The 20627-nt window shown below is 43.9% G+C and overlaps 1 protein-coding gene, 2 long non-coding RNA genes and 1 other non-coding gene across 6 annotated transcripts in view; 3 read left to right on the plus strand and 1 right to left on the minus strand.

Annotated features, from left to right (window-relative positions):
- Positions 1-2698: 2698 nt before the first annotated feature.
- LOC123372734 lies at positions 2699-16007 on the plus strand. Its single transcript, XR_006580430.1, has 4 exons — positions 2699-2804; positions 4326-4426; positions 14045-14141; positions 15542-16007. It is a non-coding gene; the product is annotated as an uncharacterized LOC123372734 (long non-coding RNA).
- LOC123373476 lies at positions 5641-5773 on the plus strand. The gene has a single exon (XR_006580756.1). It is a non-coding gene; the product is annotated as a small nucleolar RNA SNORA47 (small nucleolar RNA).
- Positions 6541-11648, plus strand: LOC123372735. The gene is made up of 3 exons (XR_006580431.1): positions 6541-8716; positions 9040-9162; positions 10030-11648. It is a non-coding gene; the product is annotated as an uncharacterized LOC123372735 (long non-coding RNA).
- A 352-nt stretch (positions 16008-16359) lies between the features above and the next one.
- The window catches only part of AGGF1 (angiogenic factor with G-patch and FHA domains 1), a 40578-nt gene continuing 36310 nt past the window's right edge, over positions 16360-20627 (minus strand). Inside the window, exons 13-14 of one of the 3 annotated variants that reach the window (XM_045021107.1) lie at positions 19912-20011; positions 16360-17575 (exon numbers count right to left, since the gene is read on the minus strand). In XM_045021107.1, coding sequence (XP_044877042.1) covers positions 17375-17575; positions 19912-20011 — 301 coding nt within the window. In that variant the 3' untranslated portion in view covers positions 16360-17374. The remainder of the gene's footprint in view (positions 17576-19911; positions 20012-20627) is intronic. The other 2 variants (XM_045021104.1, XM_045021105.1) reach the window with 2 other exon arrangements.

A 20627-nucleotide genomic window follows, 5' to 3' on the forward strand; every position in this document is an offset into this window, starting at 1 on the left:
GGATTGTGTGCTGACAACACCAATACTAACTTGGGAGGAATGCGAAGAAGTGGGAAAAATAACATTTTTACCAAGCTGAAATCAAATTTGGGTGGAAGAGAGCTTGTGGGAATTGGTTGTGCCACTCATATTTTGAACAATGCTATACAAACTGCAGCCGACTGTGTACCAATTGATGTGCAAACTTTCATCACCAAGATTTATTCATACTTTTATATATATACAGTGCGTGTTAATGAATTGAAAGAATTTTGTGAATTCGTGGACATCGAATATAAGAAAGTCTTGGGATACAGTGCCACATGATGGTTGGCGTTACGACCCGCGATTGAGCGCGTCGTACAAATATATCCTGCCTTAAAATCATATTTTGCCTCAAATGAGAAGAGCCCCACAATTATCACAAATTATTTTGATAATTCAGAGACAGAGTCTTGGCTTTACTTTTTGCATAACGTGTCATCAGTGTTCCACAATGCTATTTTGAAAATAGAAGGACAGGAGATTTCTATTATAGAAACTAGCAATATTTACAGTGACTTAAAAACAAAATTAGCTGAAAGAAAAACAAACGTTTTCTTGCCGTTACAGGTGCGGCAAAATTTGAAGCAGCTTGAGGAAGAAGGCATATTAAAACCTGCTATTTTCAAAGAAAAAGTGGTAGAATTTTATGACACATGTATTCAATATCTAGAGGAATGGGAAGGACCTATTAAGCATACCGAAAAATTCAACTGGGTTTTGTTAAACACTAAACTCACCCATGACAACATTCAAGTTTGCAGTGATTACATTCTTCAGTATTTTTCTGAAATCAATTTAGTAGAAGATGAACTGTTTGATGAAACCTGCTTTTTCCTGTGCTACATTACAGATGAAAAAATTACTCACTGGAGACAAAATTCTGTACCAATATCGAACAGATGGATTGAAATATTCAAAGCCTTCAGTGAAAATGATGTTTCCTACAAAAATATTGGCAAATTGGTAGAATATTGTCTCTGTTTACCAGGAACCAATGCACCTGCCGAACATCTTTTTTCTTTGATGAACAATATCTGGTCCAGTGATAAAACTCAATTACATGTTGAAACTTTGAAATGTTTGCTAATTACTAAATATAATTTTAACCAAACTTGCATGGAATTTTATAAAAACATCCAGGAAAACGAATTATTATTAAAATCAATCCACTCTTCACAAAAATATAAGAAGCAAAATTAGGAATGTAGATTAAGTACTTTTGTACCATTTTTTATTAAAACCATTTTGTTTTACTGCTACACTTGTTTCTTTATTACTTGGATCCCAAAATCCTAAGTATACAATTATGTACTAATCTACCCATATCAAATATTTGGGGTTTTTTTTGCAAAATTACTTTCATAATATATAATATAAATAAAAGAAGTACATTTTATTGTATTCTTTCACTTAAAGAAAAAATAAGATAAGCATACTCTGCAATATTTTTTCAACTTATATTCTACGACAGCGACTATTACTCATGCTGGCTGAGCTATTTTAAATGTCCTGGTTTTAAATTTGAAAAAAATGGTCACCTTATACTCAGGGCAGGGGCAGGCCGCTGAGCCTTCCTGGCTGCCCCTGCGTCTAGGGGCCACAGGGACATACTAGCCACTTCCGGGAGACACACAGAGCTAGGGCGGGCAGGGAGCTTGCCTTAGCCCTGCTGCGCCTCTGACCAGACTTTTAACTGCCCTATCAGCAGTGCTGACCAGAGCCAATGGGGTCCCTTTTTGACCGGGTGTTCTGGTAAAAAAACAGATACCTGGCAACCCTAGCCTCCCTCCTGGGGCCCAGAATCCAGGGGGTGGGGAACATGCAAAGAGGAGTAAGGGGGTTGAGGCTGGGGGAAGGGCCAGCAGCCAGGGCCCCAGGTGAGGGGCTGGGGTCATGAGCAGAGCTAGGTGGTGCTTCATCCCTGACCCGCATGGGGGCTGGCCTGAGCCCTAACCACACCCTCCCCCATGTTCCTCTATGCCCCGCCAGGGGGGCATACCCTACAGGGGACCTCTGTTCCTGAGGCTGCATCTGTGTCTGCTCCTGCTATCTTCAGTTTCAATGAGGTATTGAACCCAGCTCTCTTGAGCCCCAATCCAGCATCTGCCCCATAAAGCCAAGCTTTGAGTTGATATAGGTTGTGAAAAGTAATGACCAAAGATAATGAATTAGGGCACGTTCGCAAGCTTTTTCTTCATCGGTACAACATTCCAAATGACAGATCTGAAACAGCTGCATGAACTGCTGCAGACCCCAACACGTCTGGGATATGTAGACTTAAAAACTACCAACCCATTTTCTTAGAACATTTTACATGTTTAAAAACCAAACCCTCCTCTACTTTTCTGCCAAGACCTGAGCTCATGATGCTCAGATTTTCCTGCAATAGTTGGGGGCCTGGCAAACATCACTCCAGGAACTTAAGCAGAGAGAGACCCACAAACCCAGGTCTTGTCAGGTAGATGAAGGAGGAAGCAATTTTTAAATATAAATATATTTGAGATTTTCAGCGTATGCCTGCTGTGTATGTATGTGCCTTGGCGGGTTTGGGGACCTTCCAGGGTTTGCAAAGTATTTACATGACGTGAGGAGTTCCCCTTTAGATGTGCTTGTGTGGTCAGCACAAATCAGGAATTAAGCATTGCGCCTTTAAGAGAAGCACAGCACATGACGTGTCAGTTTGCCAAGCAGAAGAAAATGTCTCCATGCGGCAGCTGTAGAGCACAGAGCGTTTCCCAGGTCCCGCCTCCCCTGGTGTTAGGTGAACGCTGCTGGTGCAGGTCAGCTCTAGATACGTCGGTGGGAGTTTGCAGAGGCCTGGGGAGGGCAAGGAGAGCGATGGGGACAATGTGCAGAATGCTGTGCTGCTGCTGCTTGTAGGGAGTTCTGAATTCCGGGTTGAAGCCTGCTCTGAGTTGCTTAGAACTGCCTGTTTTGTTAACTAGGTTTGCACCAACGTGTTAAGTAGTTTAAACAATGTAAAGTGAAATCTGTTGTGCACAAAGCAAGGGGCTGCAGCTCTGTAATTCCATAAACCAATCTGAGAGGGAGTGGAAATGCTTCCTGTAGTTCATTTATTTCAGAATCTTGTGCACTGCCAACAGATGGGACCCATGACTTGGTGGGATTATGATTTGCAGATTGCAGCTGGATCCTGTTTTATTTGGGAATGGAGCGAATGAAGTTTGTAGAGGAATGCTGCTATGTTCAACTCAGGACAAAGCAGCTTTGGATTCACAATTTGTGCCAGTAACCCTCAAAACCCCCGAAGTTTAGATGTTAAAACGTTTTTTTAAAAAAACAACAACACTCAGTTGGATTGTTTACAAGTGTATCTTAATATAGAGAATGGATTTAAGAGCTGAAATTTTCAAAGCCACATAACTCATCAATTTCAAGAGGCAGTTAGGAATTTTGCTGCACAGTTCCCATTGAAGTTAATGGGAATTGTGAAGCTAAATTCCCTAGTCAGCTTTGAAAACTGCAACCAAGATTTGGGAGAACTGTTGCCACTGAGCAGCATTGCCCACCTCAAGCATTCAGAAGTCATGATTAGCTTAAAATCATGATTTAAAAAATTAAGTTCCCCCCTACCCCCTTGCAATGCCTTTTGGTATGTGACCTCTATAAATATATATATTAATGAAAGCTGAGATTCTAATACAGGGGTGGGCAATAATTTTCACAGGGGGCCACTCCATGAATTTTGGGGGCTGGCTGCTGCTGGCACATCTGTGTGTCCCCCTTGGGGTAGGATGGGTCTCTGTGCGCTGCCCATGCCTACAAGCACCATTCCGGCCAATGGGACCTGTGAGGATGGTGCTAGGGGCAGGGGCAGTGCACGGAGCTGCCTCCCCTGCACCAGGGGCATACAGAGATGTGCCAGCAGCAGCTGGCCGCTTCCAGGAGCGGTGTGGGGCCACAGCGGGCAGGCAGCCTGCCTGAGCAACCCGCTATGCCACAGGACTTTTAGTGGCTCGGAGTCGGAAATTGCGAGGGGGCAAAGGAGGTCATGTAATCCTCTCAACTGTAGAATGCCAGCACTAATCACAGCTGCCTTGTTGGAATAAATAAATGAAAATTTAGGGTCTGTTTCTGCTCCAGTGAAAATTGATGGGAGTTTTCCAATTGGCTTCATCGGTGCAGAATTGAACACAGTTTTGGGGTTACTCTCTTTTTTTTTTTTTAACTATTTATTTTCAAACTTCCTTTTTATTCACTATTAGACTTGCATCCTATTGTTGTTTGTTTAAATAGCATTTTGTGATCCTTGCTTACCTTATATAATTTGGTTTTTACAGTACCTGAAGAAGCCTAAAAAGCTACAGAAAAGCCAAGAAATACACCCCAAGTACTGCATTAAAATGAAACATCCCAAGAGACAGTATGTCTGGGCAAAAAGGTATCTTTTGCTAACATTTCATAAAAAAAAATATGGAGATATACTTAGCTCAGAGAACTGGAAAGGACCCCAAGAGGTCGAGTCCAGCCCCCTGCCTTCACTAGCAGGACCAAGTACTGATTTTTACCCCAGATCCCTAATTGGACCCCCTCAAGGATTGAACTCACAACCCTAGGTTTAGCAGGCCAAATCTCAAACCACTGAGCTATCCATTATTTATTTATATTAGGCCAGTGCCCAAAGGTCCATCAGGATTGAGGTACAATTGTGTCAGGTGCTGTACAAAGTTGTTAGATGACAGGTCCTACCTCCTTACACTTTAATTGAAAAAGATGCAACAAGTGAGTATTCACAAACAATAGGAGGGAAGGTGAAGATAATAGAGCAGTAGAACATTTAGTTATTTAGGCAATGTACATGACATAATGGTTCTAAACCAATATTTTATTTATTATATAAATCAGCACCCTTCACAGCCCTCTATTTAGCTGCTTTGCTGAGCCTTCTCTGTTTGAAGAGACAGGTTCTGTCTGTCCCCGCATGTATTTGCACCAAAAATGTTGACCATAGGGAAGCAAAAGTGCAGAAATTTTGATTGCATGATCCTGTCTGCTTGGCAATGTGAGGATGATATGTATACATATTCTTATAATAGAAAATATATTGGTAGTTCATCCTCTCTCAAATAGATGCTCTCCTCCCACATCTCATCCTGGTGGTATTCTCTCTACTTTTCAGCCATTAAGGTCAGTCGGTAATGTGCATGTGATACAGCTGATTGGGGCAGCTGCCTGAATACAAATCCATATGTATTCTGTGTTGTTTGTGTGTCTTGGAAAAATGCTTTGCAAGTATATGACACTGCTGAGCCTTTTCTGAAATACTAATATGGATCCAAAAATACACAGAATGGGATGCTGTCCTGAGTTTCAGTGAATGATGGCAGTGCTGTTAATTTCCCCCGCCCTAGTTTTGTCTAATAGCTGTCTCCAGATATTTCCATATTCTTCAGTGTTACTCTTTCACTATTTTGTGGTTGGCTTTAGAAAAAACATTCTAATGTGCAAAGTAATGCTTAGAGTGGAATTTATTGGTGCTTGGTATTCTTACTCATCAGTTTTCATGCCTGGTGCTAAGGAAAAAAAATGTTTATGTAACTGATGATGGTGAAATGGTATGGGACTTGTTAACATGAGAAAGACCATCAATATTTATGGAGGACTGAGAAGGTAAGGCAGTTATATCCTGTACTGGTTCTTACTGGTTATAGCCTCCAAGATTAAAATGGTGCAAAAGCAACTCATGTTTCTCTCCTAACTGTAGGGGAAACAATACTGCCTTTGCATATATGGCTTGCATAGCCAGATGACGTTTTACTTGAACTTAATTTGTTTGGAAAATGTTCTTTATAGTGATAAGTTTGAGGGAGTAGATTCTATAGCCAAGAACCCTATTTAGCACTCTACTTAAGCCACACTCCCATTCAGTTCAGTGAGTTATGACTCATAAGCGCTGAATAGGGAACTTGATACAGTAGCCTGTTTAAACCGGTGGCTCTCAACTTTTCCAGACTACTGTCCCCCTTTTAGGAGTCTGATTTGTCTTGTGTACCCCAAGTTTCACCTCACTTAAACTACTTGCTTACAAAATCAGACAAATAGAAGTGTCACAGCACACTACTGAAAAATTGCTGACTCATTTTTACCATATAGTTATAAAATAAATCAATTAGAATATAAATATTGTACTTACATTTCAGTGTATAGTGTACAGAGTAGGGCTGTCAAGTGATTAATCGCAATTAATTTTTTCATTGAGCTGCTAAACAATAATAGAATACCATTTACTTAATTTTGGATGTTTTCTACATTTTCAAATATATTTTCAATTACAATACAGAATACAAAGTATACAGTACTCACTTTATATTTATTTTGATTACAAATATTTGCACTGTAAAAAACAAAAGAAATAGTATTTTTCAATTCACCTAATACAAGTATTGTAGTGCAATCTCTTTATCATGAAAGTTGAACTTAAGAATTATGTACAAAAAATAACCATCTATTACTCCCCACCCCCATCAAGATTTTTCATACTTGCTGTCTGGTCACCCTAGCACGCCACATGCACCGGTGTCGGAAGTTTTTCCCTCAGCAGTATCCGTAGGGACCGGCTCTGGCTCCCCCTGGAGTGGCGCCCGCATGGCGCGGCATAAGGTGCGTCGCAGTCTCCCCCCACTCAGTTCTTTCTTGCATGAAACTCTGACAGTGGGGAAGGAGAGCGGGTCATGGAATGGACACGAGCAAAACATCTTGAAGAATATCAGTTACGGAAAAAGTAGCTGTCTTTTCTTCTTCGAGTGCTTGCTCATGTCCATTTCAGATTAGGTGACTCCAAAACAGTACCCCTGAAGATGGGTGGGAGTTCACGGATGTGTAGATTGCAACATAGCTCTGCCGAACCCAGCGTCATTCCTGGCCTGCTGAGTGATGGCATAACGAGCAGTAAACGTGTGGACAGAGGACCACGTTGCGGCTCTACAGGGATGTGTGCCAGGAAGGCTGCCAAAGACACCTGATCTCTTGTCAAGTAGGCTCTGACAATTGGCGGCAGTGGAACCCCTACCAGGTCGGAACAGGTCCTTATGCATGAGGTGATCCAATTGGAAATCTTCTGCGAAGACACTGGATGAGCCATCATCCTATTGGCTGTAGCAATGAAGAGTTGAGTCAATTTATGGAAAGGCTTGGTACGTTCTAAGTAAAAAGCGAAGGCCCTCTGGATGCCCAGTGCATGAAGACCCCTTTCACTGGTCTTGTGCGGTTTGGGACTGAACACCAGGAGAAAGATGTCCTGGTTCATATGGAAGGTGGAGACCACCTTTGACAGGAAGGCTGGGTGGGGCTGCAGCTGAACCTTATCTTTGTAGATCATGTATGGCAGTTCTGAGGTCAAGGCTTTAATTTCCAAGACCCCGTCTTGCTGACGTCACCGCCACCAGGAAAGTGACCTTCCATGACAGATGGGAAAGGGAGCAGGAACCCAGTGGTTTGAAGGGCAGGCCAGTGAGCCTAGAGAGGACCAAGTTAAGATCCCACTATGGGATGGGAGCCCGCACCTGCGGGAAGAGTCTCTCCAGCCCTCTCAAGAATCTGACCGTCATGTCATGGAAGAACACCATCTGTCCTTGGATCAGCAGGTGAAAAGAGGAGATGGCCGCAAGATGCACTCTAATGGAAGTGTGTGCCAGGCCCTGGTTCCTCAAATGGAGCAGGTAGTCCAGGACAGCCCATATGAAGGAACACGAGGGAGAGATGCCATTCAGACACCTAGTGGGAAAACCTCCTCCACTTGGCCAGGTAAGTCAGTCTAGTTTCAGGCTTCCTACTTTCCAGGAGGACCCGTTGGACTGCTTCCGAACAGGTCTGCTCCTCCAGGTTCAGCCACACAGCATCCATGTGAGAGGTGGAGGGACGTAAGGTTGGGGTGTAAGAGCCAACAGTGGTCCTGCAGCAGCAGGTCCAGTCATTTGGGCAGGGGCCACTGACAGGTTCATGAGCATGCTGAACCAATGCTGACACGGCCACGCTGTGGCAATCATGATAACCTGCGCCTGGTCTCTCTTGATCTTTGCCAGGGTCCTGATGATGAGTGGAATCGGAGGAAACGCATACATCAGGCTCCCTGACCATGACAGGAAGAAGGCATTGGGGAGGGAGCCCTTGCTCAGAGCCTGTTGAGAACAAAACCGGTGCCATTTCCTGTTCTGGCTGGTAGTGAACAGGTTCATTTGGGGAGTATCCCACCTTTGGAAGATCATGAAGGCTACCTCTGGATGGAGTGACCACTCGTGGAGAGAGAAGTCTCTGCTGAGCTGGTCTGCCAGTGTATTCCTGAGGCTGGGAAGGTGTCAAGCTTCCAGGTGGATTTCGTGGCTGATGCAGAAGTCCCACAGACAGAGCACCTCCTGCCAGAGAGCCAACAAGTGCGCTTCCCCTTGCCTGTTGATGTAGAACACTGAGGCTGTGCTGTTCATCGGGACTCTTACCACCTTGCCCGACAGGTGGGGCAAGAAGACTGCATGCCATCCAGACTGCTCGGAGCTCTTCGAGGTTTATGTGTAACTGTGCCTCCTCTGGGGACCACATCCCCTGTGTCTGGAGGTTGCCGAGATGTGCCCCCGAACCGAGGTCTGAGGTGTCCAAAACCAACGCGATGGAGTGAGAAGGGTTGTCAAATGGAACCCCTTCCAGGACTGTCCTGCGGCCGGTCCACCATTGCAGCGAGGTAAGTATCAGCTGGGGAATGGTAACAATCTTCTCCAGGGGGTCTCGGGACTGGGAATAGACCGTCACCAGCCATTGTTGCAGGGGCCGCATCTGGAGTCTGCCATGGCGGACCACGTAAGTGCATGCTGCCACGTGGCCCAGCAGGCGCAGACAGACCCTGGCTGTAGTCAGAGGGAACGCGGAGAGTTCTGTGACGAGGTTTGCTGTCGTGTGGAACCTTTCCAGCAGCAGGAATGCTCTGGCGCAGGTAGAGTTGAGGACCGCTCCGATGATCTTTATCCTCTGCACTGGCACTAATGTCAACATTTTGTTGTTCACCAGTAGGCCCAGAGAGCGGCACATGGCTTGAAGCACTGCAACATCCCTTCGGACTTGAGACTTGGAACCGCCCTTGATGAGCCAGTCATCGAGGTACAGGTAGATCTGGATACCCTGGCACCTGAGGTAAGCCGCTACCACCGACATGCACTTGATAAACAACCTTGGTGCTGTCGCCAAGCCGAATGGGAGGACCATAAACTGGTAGTGGTGGGGCCCCATCATAAACCCAAGGAAGCATCTGTGTGCTTGAAAGATCGCTATGTAGAAGTATGCATCCTTCAAGTCGAGGGCGGCATAGCAATCTCCTGGATCCAGGGAGGCGATACTAGAAGCCAGAGAGACCATGTGGAAGTTTAGCTTCTGTAGGTACTTGTTGAGGTCTCGCACGTCCAGGATGGGCTGTAGACAGCCCTTGGTTTTTGTGATTACAAAGTACCGGGAATAGAACTCCTTGTTCCTGTACTCGAGAGGAACTTCTTCCACCGCATCCAGCTGTAGTAACCCTGTTACCTCCTGCGTGAGGAGACTTGCGTGAGAGCAGTCCCTGAAGAGGGACAGGGAAGGGGGTAGAAAGGAACTGGAGGGTCTAACCTCATTCAACTGTGGTGAGGACCCAGCAGTCTGACGTTATAGTGGTCCAAGCTAGGAGGAAAGGGGAAAGGTGGTCGGAGAACACAGGGAAAAGATGGATCCAGGGAATAGTCTGGTAGGTCACCCTTGGGCGCACCCTCAAAATGACCGTTTGGCCCTCTGCTTATTAAGGGTCAAGCCCAACTGGGCAGAGGGTGGAGGCGGGTAGTTCGGGCAGTGCTTGTAGCCCTTGGCTTGTTTATGGGGTTGGTCCTGCTGAGGCTGGCTCCCCTGGCCCTGATGCTGCTGCGGTTTGAACTGCTTACACGCCAGGGCTGGGACGTAGAGACCCAGGGTTTTCAGGCTGGTGCGAGAGTCCTTGAGGCCATGCAACTTCTTGTCTGTTTGCTCCACAAATAGGGCCCCACCACTGAAGAGCAGATCCTGCAATGACTTTTGGGCCTCGGTGGACAACCCAGAGAGGAGCTGCCAAGAGACTCGCCGCATGGAGATAGTGGAAGCCATAGTACAGGCAGCAGTCGAGTCCTCATCAAGGATCACTCAGAACTCCTCCTTGGAAGCCTCAGGGAGCGACCCTTTGAACTTGGCCACGGCTTGCCACATATTGAAGTCATATTGGCCAAGGAGGGCTTGGTGATTGGCTACTCTCAGCTGAAGGCTGGAAGATTAATAAGCCTTTCGACCGAAAAGATCCAGCTTCCATGAGTCTTTATTTTTGGGGGTGGCCCCGGGTTGTCCCTGCCTCCTCTTGTGATCCACCACCTCAACCACAAGAGAATTGGGGGCTGGGTGGGAGTATAGGTACTCACGCCCTTTGGTTGGCATGAAGTACTTATGTTCGGCCCTTTTAGAGATGGGCCAAGGAAAAGGTGGCCTGGCACAGGGCATTAGTGATTTTGGAGACCCCCTTCATGAAGGGGTAGGACCACCCTGGTGGGAGCCGAAGAACATAGGACATCAAACAGAATCCGAGGGCTCTTCCAATTCCTCTGCCTGAAGCACCAGGTTAGAAGCAACCCTCTTCAAAAGTTCCTGGTGTGCTCTGGTGTTATCCTGAGGAACCAAGTGAGGGGGCCCTGTGATAGCCTCATCTGGTGCCGATGAGGATGATGCTGGTGCTGCGGGAACCTCCATGTCCATTGGTGGTCTAGCAGCTTGGTCCCCTGGGTCTTCCTGGACCTGCAAGGTCTTATCCCCTGAAGCCTCGAGCACCAGAGGGGGATGGGATACTGAGGCCACTGGCCTCTCCGAGGCTCCCAACACTGATCGGGCAGCCTGGGAAGGTTGGGCGAACCCCCAGGGATTCCACGGGTATCATGGTGCCGGCCACTGCACTTAGGGCCATGGGGCAGGTTTCGGTGCTGATAATGTAGTCGGCACTGCCAGTACTGGGGCTTGACCTGCAGTCAGGGAACCTCACTCTGAGCCAAAGCTACCAGCAGAGTAGTCAGTACCGGGTGACCAGGATTGGGGTGAGCGGTGGTTCTTGTCTGACCGGTGCTGGTGCTGCATCCTGAAGCCAACCTGTCTGAGTGAGATTGTCTTGGTTGGGCTCTCGGGGACCAACAGCATTCGGCAGATCTGCATCTGATACCTGGTGATCCACACCTCACGCTAGTTGACCGGTACCAGGACGTCAAACGGGAGCGGGAGTTACTATGGGCCGGTTGCCAGGAGGATCATCCTGAGTAGGGCCATCTCCTTCTTGGAGACGGGCGATGATGGCCCAGCGATCGGTGATCTCTGGTGTCTGATTGGTCCCAGGATCAGTACCAGGCCCTTGGAGATAGTCAGGGCCAGTCCCGAAGTTCTTGCTGGGTGGTGCGTGCCCCAGAGGGTCTGCGCCATTCCACCAGCGAGGTACACCTTGAGTCTCTTGATCGGTGTCCCTGATGCGGGCTCAGCTTATTTATGTCACCTGAAAGTGAGTACAGGTGTTCGCATTGCACTGTTGTAGCTGCCATTGCAAGGTATTTACATGCCAGATATGCTAAACATTCATATGCCCCTTCATGCTTCGGCCACCATTACAGAGGACTTCTTCCATGCTGATGATGCTCGTTACAAAAAATAATGCATTTATTAAATTTATGATTGAACTCCTTGGGGGGGGGGGGGGAATTGTATGTCTCCTGCTCTGTTTTACCCACGTTTTGCCATATATTTCATGTTATAGGAGTCTCGGATGATGACCCAGCACGTTTGTTTTTAAAAACATTTTCACTGCAGATTTGACAAAACAAAAACGGGACCGATGTGAGATTTCTAAAGATAGCTACAGCACTTGACCCAAAATCTGAGAGGGATGAAGTGTGGAGCATGCTTTCAGAAGTCTTAAAAGAGCAACACTCCAATGTGGAAACTACAGAACCAAACCACCAAAAAAGAAAAATCAACCTTCTGCTGGTGGCATCTGACTCAAATGTTGAAAATGAACATGCATTGGTCTGCACTGCTTTGGATTGTTATTGAGCAGGACCTGTCATCAGCATTGTCATAAACAGATAGTTAAGGGTTAAGGGCTCTTTTACCTGTAAAGGGTTAACATACAGTACCTGATGACCACCTGACCGAAGGACCAATCAGAGATAAGATTTTTTCAAATCTCTGTGGAGGGAAGCTTTTGTCTGTGTTTTCTTTGTTTGTCTCAGAACTCTTTTGAATCTAAAAGAGACCAGTCATGTCTCCAAGTTCTCCTGGAGTAGTTTCTACTAATTAATAGTGAGTATTAATTAGAAAGGCAAATTAGTCTTATGATTTGATTTCTATATTTGCAATTGTGTGTTTGCTAAAGGAAATTCTTTATTCCTGTTTGCTGTTACTTTGCTTTCACTGAGAAAGAAAGGGGGAGAGGGGATTCTCTCCAGAGATTGATAAGGTTATACCCTATGAGTGTCCAGCTTGGGCTCATAGAGATTCTGTATTTTCTTTTTGTTCTCTTAATAAATTCTTTTCTTTGGACTTGGTTAATTCCTTCTTCTGTGGAAATTCAGGGGAAGGTGAGGGGGGAAGAGACAGTTTCTCCTGGGTTTGATTCAAGCAGTTTGAATCAGGTATCTCTCTCCTAGGAAAAGGGAGTGGGGAGGAAGCAGGGGGAATGGTTTGTTTCTCCTGGGTGTAAGAACTCCATGGATTTGGGGCTCTTGGAATCCCCTAGGATTTTGGGGAAGGACTGTGTCTCAATCCACATTTCCTGATTGAGTGGTGGCAGCTTACTAGATCTAAACTAGGATTTTAGTTTAGAGGGAAACCAAGTCAGGTCCCCACATTGGAGCCCAACAGTTCCAAGTGGGGGTGAGACCCATGACATGGTGGCATGCGGGTCCTCACTTTGAATCCCCCCAGTTTCAAGTGAGGGTAGACCCATGACAAGCATAAGCAGCAAAGAGTCCTGTGGCACCTTATAGACTAACAGATGAAGTGGGTATTCACCCACAAAAGCTCATGCTCCAATACGTCTGTTAGTCTATAAGGTGCCACAGGACTCTTTGCTGCTTTTACAGATCTAGACTAACACGGCTACCTCTCTGATACTTGTCATCAGCATAGACTCATGTCCTCTGGAATGGTGTTTGAAGCATAAAGGGAGACACAAATCTTTAGCGCATCTGGTACATAAATATCTTGCGATGCTGGCTACAACCATGCCATGAGAATGCCTGTTCTCACTTTCAGGTGACACTGTAAACAAGAAGTGGGCAGGATTATCTCCTGCAAATGTGAACAAACTTGTTTGTCTGAGGGATTGGCTGAACAAGAAGTAGGACTGAGTGGACTTGTAGGCTCTAAAGTTTTACATTGTTTTGTATTTGAGTGCAGTTATTTAACAAAAAAAATCTGTATTTGTAAGTTGTACTTTCATGATAGAGATTGCACTACAGTACTTGTATGAGGTAAATTGAAAAATACTGTCATTTTTACAATGCAATATTTAATAAAAATATAAAGTGAGCACTGTATACTTTGTATTCTGTGTTGTAATTGAAATCAATATATTTGAAAGTGTAGAAACAGCCAAAAATATTGAATATATTTCAATTGGTATTCTATTGTTTAACCATGCAATTAAATTGATCAAGACTAATTTTTAAATCATGATTAATTTTGAGTTAGTCATGTGAGTTAACTGCGATTAATCAACAGCTCTCATACAGAGCAATATAAACAAGTCATTTCTATATGAAATTTGTTTTTACTGACTTCACTAATGCTTTTTATGTAGCCTGTTGTAAAATTAGGCAAATATCTAGATGTACTGTACCCCACTGAATACCCTCACACAAACATCTACCCCTGGTTGAGACCCACTTAGAAATAGACAAAGGTGGTTATTTAACAGACCCTATTTGCTATTGCTCCTCTCCCAATATGAAAGTGATGGTTTGTTAGAGTAATACTGCTTTTCCTCCAACAGGTTCTTATGAAAACTCAGACTCTGGAATCTGTCAAACCTACATTGATTTATATAAACTGACATTTTTGAAAACTATTTTTAAAGTGATGGAGACAAGGTGGGTGAGGTAATATCCTTTATTGGACCAGCTTCTGCTGGTGGGAGGGACAAGCTTTTGAGCTTAACAGTGCTCCTCTTCAGGTCTGGGGAAGGTAACCAGAGTGTCTGAGCTAAATACAAGTTGGGACTATTAAGCAAATGGGGCAGGGGAGAAGGGAAAAGCACACCTGCTGTAGGAGACAACTTAACATGGAGTGGGCAATTAAGGGTTAGAGCAGGCTGTAGAATGTTACAGATTGTCGTAATGAGCCATAGAACCAGTGTGTTGGTTTAGTCCATGGAAATGTCTAGCAGAATTATTAGGTTCCCAAGCTTGTCTTCTGAAGGTGTTGTGCAAGTTTCCTTTAAGGACAAAGAGGTTGCATGCAGTGTGATGATTGCTTAATGAAAAATGTTCACCCACGTATGATTGTATTTTTCTGTGAGTTCATTCAGTACTTTAAACTGATCATTTATAGAAAAAATGGACAATTGTGACAATGAAAACATATCTAACATTGTATCTTTATGCACAACTCTTCTCCCAAACAGGGAGTGGAGAGAAAACTATTACTCTGTAAAATTACATTTAACTCAAATAGCTTTTAGTCAGTTTGAACCCTCTTTGAAGAACTGACTTGTACATTCAAAGCAAACTGTGGGACACCTATTAAATATCTACAAAATACTGGCAGTGCAGCAGTTCTTAAAACTGTAGTAATTAATACTTAAGATTCAGGTTCCAACAAACTTGGAAAGACAATCCAAGAGGGAAAACAAATGCTTCTGTTGTAACTGAATACTTAAGTTACACTACTATCATTTCACAGTAAATCTGACTAGTCTTTGCAGTGGTAACCAGAACTTGATATTAAATCAGATACTTCTATCAAGACTCCTGATTTGCAAGAATGTTGCATTGTCTTTCATTTGTCCTTTTCACCCACTATAGTTCCCTTTCCTTTACTAAGCTATGAGGCTTCACATACGCTATCTTCCTGCTAATGCCAGAAGGGCTAAGGGTAGCAGAAACAGGCAAATAAAAGGTAGTGCTGTGTTCATCTCAGCTTTGACAGAGGACAACTGTAGGATCAGATACCAAAGGAAAAATTTTCAAGGGGCCTTTGAAGTGGACAAGCACACCTGTTTGTGAACATAACTCATTTAACATGATTATATGCTTGAACCACTGATCTGAAAAGTAAATATTTGCTAGCAGCAGAGAAATACAGTGTCTATAATTCCTTAGTCGTGGTGCTGCAGATTCACCAGGTTCTTATTGCATATGCATGAGCAAGCATACATTTTTACATGCAAGGAAAGTACTTTCTTCATGTAAGATCAAAATCTCAAATATTTTTACAAAGTATCTTGTTGCACTTTTCCAGGAATTTATTTATTTATTTATTTTTTATAAAGGTACTTGGAGGACGAAGCTTCCCCCTTAACTATAAGAAAAGCTTCAGAATGCCTTGGAATACAAGTCACACTTCTGGAGCTACACCTTCAGAAATGACTCAATATGTTAATTTGTTGTTATGGAATATAGTCTTACAGGAAAATGTTAGCACTAAACTATATTGGTAATTGTGATGTCTTCAATTTACCTGTACATGTACAAAGACTAATGTTAATATTTTGATTTCTTCAAAGATAGTTTAATACAGAATTGAACAATGTTGCTATAGCCATTCAAAGCACTTGTACACATAACTGTTTAAAATACTACCTCTGGGCAAGGCATTTTTTAGTAGCTGCTTTCAGATTATTAAACAAAGGCGTTAAACTACAACATTAACTAGTAATCAAAGCATCGTTATTTCTTATTACACTCTCTGGTGACTCTGATGATAAGAAATGCTAAGAAGAATGTCTAGCAGCTGTTCTGGCCTCAGCAGTATGCTTGCAGTTGGACAGTTTAGCCCTGGTAAACTAGGTGGATGTTTAAGCAGCAAAGAGTCCTGTGGCACCTTATAGACTAACAGAAGTTTTGGAGCATGAGCTTTCGTGGGTGAATACCCACTTTGTCGGATGCTCCAATACGTCTGTTAGTCTATAAGGTGCCACAGGACTCTTTGCTGCTTTTACAGATCCAGACTAACACGGCTACCCCTCTGATAGGTGGATGTTATGTCTGCTTACTGGTCTCCTTTACTGTGACAGCAGTATCAGGATATTGTAACCTGAATGGAGAGAGATTAGGAAAGTGTCCTAATTTTAAAGAGAACCCCCACATCCAACATACTCATAAGTTAATGTCAAGAATCACACAATTTAAATTTGACAATATTTCATTTATTGTGTTTAAGAACATTCAATAAATATCAAGTTTTCAGTTTCAGATTTGCAATCCTTGTGCACGGAAAGTCTGATTTTTTCCCCCTGGCATAAACTCCATTGCCAGCAATGGGTGTATGAGAACAGCCAGCCTGAAGAAGCTAATAAATACTGTAATACTCCTAGATAGCAGGTTTCTGAGCATACCCCTTCTAAATGGTATGTTACAGATTCATCACACAAATTCTTCACAGAAGAAAATAAGACTTTACTACAAACTGTCCTCTGAATATTATTCTTTTACTAACAGTGGTCATTTATTTCATGGAACACAGTATTTAGAAATACAAAGTAGACATGGATTGTTAAAAATATCAGGAAGTTAATTTCATATATGAAGAGTAAATTGAGATGCATGTGATCAGTACTGAATTGTATGAATTTAGTTGTAATGTGCCTCTTTCTAAGTTTCACAACAATTCGGACCAAATGCTCACAAAAGAGGAAAAGGCAACATTTAAAAACCTCTTGCATTGTTTTGTGGGTTTTTTGCTTGTTAGAACATTAAAAAAATAATCTTCATAAGTTTGGAAAAACAGTTTAAAAGCAAATCAAAATAGTTTTAATTGCAGTGGGCTATTGTATTAAAAAATAAATATTTAAAGAAAATTCCTTCCCTTAGTGAGCATCACATTCAAGTACTTCCATTTGAACATCCTTTTAAACAATGCCTGCATCAGTCTGGTTTTCACTGCTTATTTATTTAAAAATTGTGGTTTTTTTTAAAAAAAGTGTGAACACTAGTGTAAACCAAATAAGACTATAGTTAATCTTAATATACACCTCTGAATCATGAGGAGATTCTTCACAGCTGTATATTACTTATCACCCAACTTCTAATTTAGCAAAAAATAAAAATAAACTCTCAGCCACTCTTTATATACATGAATTATCCTGCTCTGGGACTGAGTATTTTCATTCTGCAGTCCCTCTAACCCAAGGCATAACTTTGGATGCATCTTTCTGCGTTTTAGCTTCCTGGAAGCTTTCAGCAAATCTCTCTCTTGCTTTATCCCAGTTCTTTTTGTTCTTGCTGTTGATGATCTGAACATCTTCAACTGAAGCTGGTCTACTTGTACCCAAGCCTGCATGCATCTTGTGTATCTGAAGCTGGATCTGTCAGGCACATTGAAAAGTGTTATGGATTCCATATTTCAAATACTTCAACATTACTGTCGGGGTGAAAGTAACTTAAAGGACTTACTGATACGCCGGAGTCCTGAGCAGGACGTGGCCTCAACAGAAAGAGGCGGGGCTTTTCAAGATTTAAAGGCCCTGGGGCTCTGGCTGTGGCTGGGAACCCCAGGGCCTTTAAATCACCCCGGAACTACCAGCTGCAGAGGCGGCTGGGAGCCCTGGGATTCAGGGGCGAATTAAAGGGCCCGGTGTTCCTGCCACTGCAGGGAGCCCCAGGCCCTCTAAAGCACCGCGGAGGCAGCAGGGTTCTGGCGGTGATTTAAAGGGCCCGGTGCTCCAGCTGCTGAAGGGAGCCCCGGGCCCTTTAAATCACCACCGGGGCCCTCCTGCCACTGCCCTGGGGTAGCGGCAGCAGGGCTCCTGCGGCGATTTAAAGGGCCATGGGCTCCCCGCAGCAGCTGGAGCCCTGGGCCCTTTAAATCACTGCCACAGAAGCCGGTCCAGTCCAGCACAGAGTACACCATAGTGGCTTACTCTTGCCGGTACACCATAGTGGCGTACTTTTACCTCTGATTACTGTACACCTATCAAGCTCTGCAACATTAAGAAACCTGCTATGTTTGACTAACAATAAAATACCCAAATCATGAACACTGATTTCATGTTGATAAAAGCCTGCTACTCATCCCATTCATTTTAGAGGTGATCTGCAAAAAACAAAAAAACAACCACAACACCCCAAACCCTGAACTTTTTAGTTGCTGAACAATCTAAACAAACATAAGAGGATGTTTTAGCATGTATGCAACTAGCGTATTTTTTAAATTTGTGAGGCACAGTCCACCCTCTACCTTTTCCATGGAAGTGCCAGATTCTCACTCCATAATGTAGCACCTACCACTCTAAAATCCAAACCCCATATCTATTCTATCTGCATTCTGCTTCCCCACAACGATCCTTTCATCTTCGGAAACCGACATAGTGGCTGTGCTGGGTGCAGAAGGGGTGCATTGGGAAGGTGCCGCAACACAGCACTGCGTAGATTCTGGGCAGCTCGGTTGCCCTTAGGCACCCATGACAGCAGCAGACGGTACAATATGACTGGTAACCGTCATCGCCAATTTCCAAAGCAGCAGACGGTGCAATAGGGCTCAGATTTCAGAGTAGCAGCCGTGTTAGTCTGTATCCGCAAAAAGAACAGGAGTACTTGTGGCACCTTAGAGACTAACAAATCTAGCAATAAGGCTGGTAACCGTCTCTGCTACCTTGCAAAGGCAAATGAATGCTGCTGTGTAGCACTGCAGTACCGCGTCTGTCAGCAGCATCCAGTACACATACGGTGACAGTGAAAAAAGGCTAAACGGGCTCCATGGTTACCATACTATGGCGTCTGCCAGGGCAATCCAGAGAAAAAGGGTGCAAAATGATTGTCTGTCGTTGCTTTCACGGAGGAAGGATTGAGTGACGAAATTTACCCAGAATCACCCGTGACACTGTTTTTGCTCCATCATACATTGTGATCTAAACCCAGAATTCCAATAGGCGGGGGAGACTGCGGGAACTATGGGATAGCTACGGGATAGCTACCCACAGTGCAACGCTCTGGAAATCGACGCTAGCCTCGGTACATGGACGCACACCACCAAATTAATGTACTTAGTGTGGCCGCGTGCACTCGACTTTATACAATCTGTTTTAAAAAACCGGTTTCTGTAAAATCGGAATAATCCTGTAGTGTAGACACACCCTAAGTTACACTTTTTTGGTGGGAGGTGTGGCGAGGAGGCCACACTGGCTTCCATGGCAGCCCAAAACTGGAAGGGTGGAAAGTGGCTTAAAGCCACCTTAGCCCTTTTCTACTCCTCCGTTGGTTGCAAGTTCTGTGCTACGCCACTGTGGGGCACAGCAGAGGATCTTACCCAAAGTCTGTCTTTTAAAATATTTGCATGCTCCCTATAAAAGGAAGAACACAAAGGAAATTAGTTCTGTCTTCCTCTAGGCTTTGTGTGAAGCATTAAGATAGCTAATCAGTAGTTCAGTTATCTAGACACAGTCTGTACCCCAGCCCCAGCCTCAATTCCCTAACAACGTATACACCACTAACATTTTCCAATGAAGCACAGCAACTATTGATATAATTTCAAAATACTAGATTAATAATTTAAAAGTGAGTAACTGCCCTGCTGAAATGCCCCACATCCAGTACTTTGAAATCCTGTAAGTTCCTCATGACTTACAATGAAACTAGCATTTTCGGTGCAAATGCATTTTTATATCTCTGTGTAACCTGTAAAGCAAAAGTCACAGAAACCTACCGGATTCTTCATTCCACCACCATCCTTGCCTAGCCCTTCTCCTTTTTTCCATCCCATCTTCTCCAGCATTTTGCGACCCTTGTTGCTATCACTGATTTCACTTTAAAGGAAAGGAAAGTTAGCTAAAAACATGAGGAGGACAAAACAGAATTTTAACTCTATTCCTAGTGTTTGGGGTCTGTTTTTCAAATGCGTGCACAACTGCTGCTCCTGCAAACTAGGCAATTGCACTTGCCATTACCTATATGCAAGCATGAGGGGCTGAACATGTTCATGTCTGCCTCCTGACTATGCTGAACACAATGCAAAAGTTAAACTTTATTGAATTTTTGTTGGCATTGACAAAAATCTGTTTCAAGAAATGAAGTGACTTTTTTTAGTATACGCTAGCTTTGTGAAATCGAGTTAGTCACCCTTTGCGAAAATTGGCATTTTAAGTGAAGGGACTGTTCCAATCCTGAGCCCCTTGTTTCCCCATCCCAAACCACCAGCCTCTGCGTCCATCATGACCACAATCAAAACCCTCCTCTGCCCACCAATCCTAAGTGCCCTATCTGCAAGTTCTCCCATTTGACAACCTTTACTATCCTTGTCTTCCCTATGCCCCAAGTTTATCATTCATCTCCCCTTTCAATAGGGAATGTCTACAAAAAAAACCCCACAACCTTTGTTGCCTCAAAATTAGGGTTGGCTCAAGTGTATATTCTACCAATGCA

Source organism: Mauremys mutica, chromosome 6 (assembly GCF_020497125.1).
Source record: "Mauremys mutica isolate MM-2020 ecotype Southern chromosome 6, ASM2049712v1, whole genome shotgun sequence".
Classification (NCBI taxonomy): Eukaryota; Metazoa; Chordata; order Testudines; family Geoemydidae; genus Mauremys; species Mauremys mutica.